This window comes from Megalobrama amblycephala, unplaced genomic scaffold (assembly GCF_018812025.1).
Source record: "Megalobrama amblycephala isolate DHTTF-2021 unplaced genomic scaffold, ASM1881202v1 scaffold370, whole genome shotgun sequence".
NCBI lineage: Eukaryota > Metazoa > Chordata > Actinopteri > Cypriniformes > Xenocyprididae > Megalobrama > Megalobrama amblycephala.
Genome location: NW_025953349.1, coordinates 97401 through 104923, shown reverse-complemented (window position 1 = coordinate 104923; position 7523 = coordinate 97401). Strand labels below are relative to the sequence as shown.

At 34.3% G+C, this 7523-nt stretch overlaps 2 protein-coding genes across 5 annotated transcripts in view; one reads left to right on the top strand and one right to left on the bottom strand.

The window, feature by feature from the left end:
* Window positions 1-772: 772 nt before the first annotated feature.
* Window positions 773-3153, top strand: LOC125261207 (gastrula zinc finger protein XlCGF49.1). 3 transcript variants are annotated; one of them, XM_048179816.1, is made up of 3 exons: window positions 773-931; window positions 1249-1371; window positions 1592-3153. In XM_048179816.1, the coding sequence occupies exons 2-3, from the start codon at window positions 1287-1289 to the stop codon at window positions 2233-2235; spliced, it is 729 nt and encodes a 242-aa protein (XP_048035773.1). In that variant the 5' UTR covers window positions 773-931; window positions 1249-1286; the 3' UTR covers window positions 2236-3153. The 3 variants fall into 3 exon arrangements, with proteins under 3 accessions (XP_048035773.1, XP_048035774.1, XP_048035772.1); XM_048179817.1 differs by having other exon boundaries at window positions 820-931; window positions 1246-1371; XM_048179815.1 differs by having other exon boundaries at window positions 898-1031.
* Window positions 3154-5209: 2056 nt separating this feature from the next.
* Window positions 5210-7523, bottom strand: part of mov10l1 (Mov10 like RISC complex RNA helicase 1) — a 60605-nt gene continuing 58291 nt past the window's right edge. For both annotated transcript variants that reach the window (XM_048179812.1, XM_048179814.1), the window contains exons 24-26: window positions 6450-6590; window positions 5656-5747; window positions 5210-5555 (exon numbers count right to left, since the gene is read on the bottom strand). In XM_048179812.1, the coding sequence (XP_048035769.1) occupies window positions 5534-5555; window positions 5656-5747; window positions 6450-6590 (255 nt within the window). In that variant the 3' untranslated portion in view covers window positions 5210-5533. The remainder of the gene's footprint in view (window positions 5556-5655; window positions 5748-6449; window positions 6591-7523) is intronic.

Genomic DNA, 7523 nt, shown 5'->3' with positions numbered 1-7523 from the left:
TTTAACACCATCATCAGGTGAAGGTTTTTGCTAATTTTGAAAGTAATGTCTTATTCTTTTTTTCAATTTATTGTGTTAAAATATTAAAACATCAACTGAACTACGATATACTGTCGGATTTACCTAAGAACATTGGTTATATATGTTTAATACTAAAAAGGAGGTTAGATTAAGGAATTTAGGAACTGGATTGTTCATAACCCTATTTTTTTTTTTTTTTTCAGAGAGAATTTATTTTTTTTCCACTTAGCTCCTTTACTGAACACCATTATTACATAGGCCTGATTGAAGACTTTACACTGTTGTTGGATGGATCAAATTAAAATAGCATGCTTTTTAATGCGTCTGATGGAGTTGACACAAATTAAGTTCCGAAGTAAATAAATGTACATTTTTAAATCCACTAAAGAGAGAACTGTCCGTCTTGCATTCACTTTTTTCACTCCTCCCCTCATTGCAGCCGCCTACTCTCGCCTACATTTCAGGCAAGGCGAAGCGCATCTCAAACGAGCCTAGCGTCAGCGAAGTCCATAACTGATATATTGTGCTCAGGGAGTAGGGAGCAGTGAACACTGCTTAGGAACCCTGTCGAATGGAACGCAGCTAGTGTTTCGCTATCTCTAATAGCTCCAAAAGCGACAGCATATTATTCCCTTGCTGACAATTCTTCATACTTAAAAAGGGACATTTATATAATTAAGTAATTAATAATTGCCTAACCATAATTCTTTGCCAAATAACTATCATTATAAATGTATTTATTTTTGTACAGCATATCCTTGCTGTGACAAATGATATAACTATGTGGGAAGAAGTTATGCTTCTAAATTAAAGACCAGAGACTTTTATTTTGATTCTCTGAACGGCTGGGGCTTCGCGTGACGTCATAAGCTCTGCGCCCGCGCCTTCTCTAATGTCCGCTGAATAAAAGGTTTGTGTTTTCAGCTGTATAAAACGATACAAAACGTTCAAAGTTTTTTACGCTTTTTGCTCCAACAACTTGGTAATGTTACTAAAACCGTTTTGCTGCGGTAAGGTTAAAATGAATGTTGGTTGTTATTGATTGTAATTACAATGTATTCATGTGACGTGTCGATAACGTCTTTTATCAGAAATCTTCATTTCTGAATTTTATATTCCTGAGTAGCGCACCTGTAACAGAATAATCTATTTTGGCTTTCATTTTCTTTCGATTTGATCATCATCCTCATCTCGATTGTAATCGCTGACCCGTTTCCAAACAAGCAGGAAAAGCCAGAGGTTTATCGATCGAGATCTGCCTGACGATGGAGTATATTAAAGTGGAGATTGTGGATCTGACAGATCTAGAACCATTCAGAGTGAAAGAAGAAGAAACGGAGGAACAAAGAGGTTGGTGTCCATTCTTCAATAGAAAAAATAAATAAATGATCGTGATGTTGTGTGTATTTGTTTACCTTAGTTTGATGCAAATGCCAGAAGTTACTTTGATCACATAAATGGTTATATTCAATCAATTAATCTTTTTATCTGCAGTCCAAATAGTTCATTTATACATCATCTTTCACCATTGTTGCTCTTGAATTGATTATTACCACTTTGTTCATTTTAGACCTGCTTAAATTGGAAGAGGAAAATCAAGATCAGAATGAAGTGGAGAAAAATCAGTATCAGGAGCCTCATAGCTTCTCAACTGGAGAAAATTCACAAACGGAAAACGAATTGACACAAAGTCCAGGGGCCAAAAAATCATTTGGATGCCCACATTGTGGAAAGAGTTACAAATGTAAAGAAGACCTTAAGGATCACATGACAATCCACAGTGAGAGGCCGTACACATGCCTCCAGTGTGGAAAGAGTTACACGCAAAAAATCAACCTTCAGAATCACTTGTTAATTCACAATGGAGACAAGCCTTTCACATGCTCTCAGTGTGAGAAGAGCTTCACACGCAAGGGAGACCTGAAGAAACACATAATAGTTCATTTTGGAGAGAGGCCTTTCACATGCCATCAGTGTGGGAATAATTTCAGACATCAAGGAAACCTAACAAGTCACATGAAGATTCATACTGGTGAGAAATCAAACCGAAGTCCTCACAGCGAAAAGAAACTTGCACAAGTGTGCAATTTTAAAACTCCTGTGCTCTATCATGCTGGAACAATGCCCTTTAAATGTGATCATTGTGGTCAGAGATTTATCTTGTCAGCACACTTAAAGAGACACCTGAGATGGCATGCAAAGGAGAAATCTTGAGCATAATCCCTCCGTGGAAAGATGCCTTAGCGAGTTTAAAAGAACCATAAACTATACTGTCCGAAAGTTTGCGTGTGTTTTGGGTGTGGGAATGTAGCAAATAACCTGTACTTGAGTTTTCACCCGATCATAGAGAAAAGCATTGTTTAAATTAGTGATGATGGCAAAATGCTTTCTTTTTTAGGTCCAGCAGATTTAAGACAATATTGAGAAATATAAAGAGCAATTTTATCTAAGATGGAAGTTTATTAAAATGACCTGTAGTCACGAAGATTGTTTATTCAATGACAACTGAAGGACAACTGAAGTCAAACTATATAAAAAAAAAATTAAAAAAAAAATTAATATATCAAAATATTAATTCGGAAGACTATTAGCAATGCTTTTATGTTGGGACTAGCGGTTGTGAATCTTATTAATTGTAAATACATTCATTGTACAAGAGGGCACTTGTTAAATATATCTTTCTCTGTGTTAAATTGTTCAGTTTATTTTAATCATAGCTGTTGAGAAGTGGTGTGTGGAGAACTGAGGTATACTTGCAATGAGATCTTTTAACAGACCCTGATTTGTATTACTGAAAATCCCAAATAAAAAGATGCCTGAGCATGGTAATTGCGTAACCGAGCCGTTGACTTAAAAGTTCACACTATTTCATTGAAATAACTATCGAATGAGAATGCAATAGTAATTGATTTGAATTGAGCTGAATAATGCTTTATTTTCTTCTCTAGAGGTGCTTTTTAGTCATTTGAAGTGGATTTATTGTTTCCTTATTGAATAATTTTGCAACATTGATGATTTGATAATATGGTTTGATTTGATGCTGTTTTTTTTTCCTGTTTATTACTGTAAAGCTGTTCAGAAGCAACCTTTATTGTATAAAGTGCTATATAAATAAATGTGACTCCACAAGCAGTTTTGACTTTATACATGTGAAATGCATAAATGTTACATTCACCAGATCTCAAATTAACGCAGACCCTACCATATTGAATATTTGCAGACTTTATATATATATATATATATATATATATATATTATATAATCCACAATCCACCACCATATACCAGTAAAACACAGTGATGAAGATGATATCTACTTATCACCTGGAACAGGTCATTCATACATGTGACAGTTCTTATTCTATATTGCTTGTTATGGCTTTCTCTTTTAGACAACCAAAAAAAAAAAAAAATCACCATCATCTATTCTAGATGAAGAGTTTACGCTGACCAATCATGTTTAACTCTTGTTGAATGTATGGTAGAAAATGTCCAACCTAAAAACTATATTCCATATTTGTGCATTTTGATCAGCAGTTCTATAAGTTGAACCAAAAATTACGCAAAGTATAAAAAAAAAAAAAAAAAAAAAAAAATTAAAAGTTTATTCAATAAAATACAAAGCTTTGACAATAAAAAGCATAGTGGGCTGGTTTGGATTACAGGATCGCTTAAATGGCACACAAATCTTACAATCCCACTCCAGATCTCTCCTGTTTGCATTTAAAAAGATAATTTTGACAGTTTAGATGAGCAATTAATCTTTGATTGAATACACACTTCTGACACATCCGAAGGCTATTCAGATATCTATAGGAAAATAGCTTGAACTTAATAGATGTTGCTATTTTTATTGGCTTTAGCTTTGTAAAATATGTTCTATGTTCAAGCTCAATGGTCTTGTTAGCCTTCAATTATAACTAAGAAATTAATTGATGTCGTGAATATAAATATTGTTTTCGCATGTGGTCCATAAGATCTTTCATCCATGAAAATTTGTATGTGTGGCATGGGTGAACAAAAATTACAACGCAAGTAATTCCTTGCAAAATCACTGATAAATTAAATATTTGAATAAAGTTATTATGGAATGAACCTTTTCAGGGTTAAATTATGACCATTATTAAATTATGATTCTTGATGATTCAGATGATAATCCTTAAATATTCCATGTGTATTCCACATAATCCTTAAAAATTCCATGTATAATACTCCTTTTTTTTCCCTAGTGGCATTTGCATTCGAGTTACACCCTATTTGTCCAATTGTGTCGCAGGCCACCATAGTTGATTGGTCAAATAAGCACATTATCCAGTCTAATAATCTTTTGAAATTTGTGTGGTATCACATGACAAAAACCATAAAAAGCTATAGAAAAATTATGTCCACTGGAATTAAGGGTCTGAAAAGTGTTAACAGGTAAATATTTATTTGCCACTGTTTAAATTGCTGACCGCTTATACAATGTTTTTAATAAAAACAACATAGCAATTATGATTTTTTTGGGCATTATGGCATGTCTGGGAACACGCATAGAAGCCTATTATGATTTCTGAGGCCAAATAAACGTCATTTAAATCCAGGTACTTTGAAAGGTTCAAAGTTGGAAGTAACCTTGCACAAGCATTAGATCTGCATCCAGCTAATTCAATAAGTAATCAGTTGTTTGCTCACAAACTCACAAAAGCAGTTTATTCAGTGTACTGAAGCCTCTCCGCCACTGACATTTATTCAGTTTAAAGTCGACATGAAATCAAAATTGACCCCATTTACTTTGTAAGCGCACATTACTAGTCTTGTGGTGAACTATTAATCCGTGCAAGTTTGAGAAACAGGGCCACCACAATAGCACATCTAATTATAAATCTGATCGTTAAATTGGAAAATGTTTTACAAGTTAGTGCCATCAAATCTCTGACAACCTTGAGCACATCTGTGTATTCAGCTTTGTGATGAATTACAGTATGCAATATATACCATACCCGCACATCATGTTAAAGTTGACAGTTATTGGTTGCTTTAGATGTTGGTCAGACGGATGCAATTAGTTCTAATAACCTTGAGTCATGATAATGTTAAGACCACCAATACAGTCTGTCAGACAACTAAATACAAGATCATCTCAATGTAAAAACTTGTGGAAGTATAGAACAGATGGAACCCAGTAGCAAGAACACTTAAAATGAGAATGCTTGATGAAATTATTTTAATAAACATTTCAACATAACAGAAATAAACACTGGTTCTCTAAGTGCAGTGCCTCAATTATGCCCCATTCAGCCAGAGGTATGACAAACAATTCCTGAGAACTACAGTCAGAACTATTTGTGCTGGGAACTAGTAAAATATATTTCTATTCTTCCGAGACTGCAGACCTAGTCTGGTCTTTCAGTGAGATATTTAGATGTTAAGCAAAAAGTGGCTAGAAGACAGATCCATTATTTATTTAACAGAAGAATCATGGAATAATTATCACAACACTCTGCTGGTCCAAGTTCTGGCCAAAGTGATTTCTAGGTTTCTTCTGAGAGAATCCTGTAAAAACATAAACAGCATTAAGTGATGAAACCATGTATTCCTGACATACAAAAACAGAAAGACATGACTTGAATGTGTCAAAAACAAATAATCAAACCTCGAAGAGGCCTGTAGGCTCATTGGAGGGTCACACCCCAGGAACGCTCGGTTATCATACGAATACTGCAGCAAAGCACTGAAACATGGGTCCTGTAATAATATATGCATAGACATACACATGGATTTAGACAAACACAATGAGAAGGCACAAATGAAACAGGGTGCAGAGTATGCCAAGCATTTGGGCCCATCATCAACAATTCAAAATTATTTCTTAAATTGTTTTTATTACACAAACACATTTAAAGCATTAATAGTGTAGTAAAACTAAATTAAAATCTACAAATGATCACAAGTGAACTTGCTCTGCTCTATCTTCAAAATATGGCATGCAGGACATTAACAACACAAAGAAGAACATACATGCAATTGACTGGGATTTATTTTGTTTTTATGGCTCAGAGGTTTTGGACAAGAATCAATCTCCTTTACCCTCTGGATATATTACAATGTTCTTTTTTTCCCCTTCCATCCATGTAAAGGAGATTTGTCTAGATAGTGAATGTAAGACTAGTTAAAAGCGTTATTCTGCTTATGTGTTTAGACTTTAATATGTTTGATAAAAAAAGACAATGAATCACTGTATAACAGAAATTAATATAAATTATTTCATCAGGTCAAAAGAAACAAAAGTCATCATGATTCCTTCTAAACTGTTCATGGCACTGCTGGTCTACTGCTCAGGACCAATAAAAAAAAAGTTTATAGAGTGTAGTGGCCCTTATTGGATTCATTTTGCATATCCACAAATGACATTCAGTTTCTGTCAGAAAGCAGGTCTTTAAATCTCACCTTGATTAAAATGTGTGGGTTTCCGATAACAATGAGGAGAGCTTTGGCTCGTGTAATGGCAACATTGAAACGCTTTGGGTTGGAGAGAAATCCCAGCATGCTTTGCAGTTCTTCATTCAGCAAGGACTCATTGGACCGGACCTACAGTTTTAAACAAATATGTTTATTCATCTGAGAGGAAAGATGGATCTGAACACCTGTCACTTATACCCATGTTAATTCATTTAATGGACCACCTCAAACATTTCTTCAAAACATTATAATACATTAGATGCTTTACCAATTTCACCCGATTTATTTGGATGGCTCTTAAGCTTGTTATACTTTCAGTGTGCGCGAGGGTCCGTGTGATGTAAAAATCGTCATCGTGCACGAGGTTCTTTGCGGACAACTTTGTATCCCATTTTTTGTGACCGCGCGGACAAGTACGTGTGGTCCCTAGGCTACAAAAGCACCAACTGCACATGTGCTGGAAAAACAACAACTGTGTGAAGAAGTCCGCTGCTACAAGCACCTGTACAATCCATTGTTAAAACAATATAAAAACAGCCAGATGTGCAATAATAATAATGTGCAATAATCCATGTTTTTTTACTGTTCAAGCCGATGTACTGCACTTTAGTATGAGTGCACACCTTGAGCAGTAAAGTGCATCATTTAAAAAAAAAACATCTTTATTATGGTTCTTGTTTTACCTTTTTGTTTGTCAGTTTCTGTTTTAAAAAATGGCATTACATGTTACTGTGGATATATCTACACACCCCTGTTAAAACAGCTGTTTGTTTAGTGTGAAGTAAAAAAGAAAAATCATATCAGAACATTTGCACAATTATTCAATGTAATATTTACAATCTATACAATGTCACTGAAAACCAAAGTGACAATTCAGAGGAAAAAAAACTTGGAATAACTACAATCTGATATAATTTATCTAGGTTTAATTTTTTACATCACAAAAACCAGCTGTTTTAACAGGGGTGTGTAGATTTAAAAAAAAAAAAAAAATTAATATAAACTGCTCAAAAAAATTAAAGGAACACTTTTTAATCAGAGAATAGCATCAAGTCAGTTAAA

Coding starts and splice junctions, on each gene's coding strand:
- LOC125261207 (XM_048179815.1), top strand. CDS start 1,007: ATGTTACTAAAACCGTTTTGCTGCG. Junction 1,032..1,248: donor ACTAAAACCGTTTTGCTGCG/GTAAGGTTAAAA, acceptor CCAAACAAGCAG/GAAAAGCCAGAGGTTTATCG. Junction 1,372..1,591: donor AGAAACGGAGGAACAAAGAG/GTTGGTGTCCAT, acceptor TGTTCATTTTAG/ACCTGCTTAAATTGGAAGAG.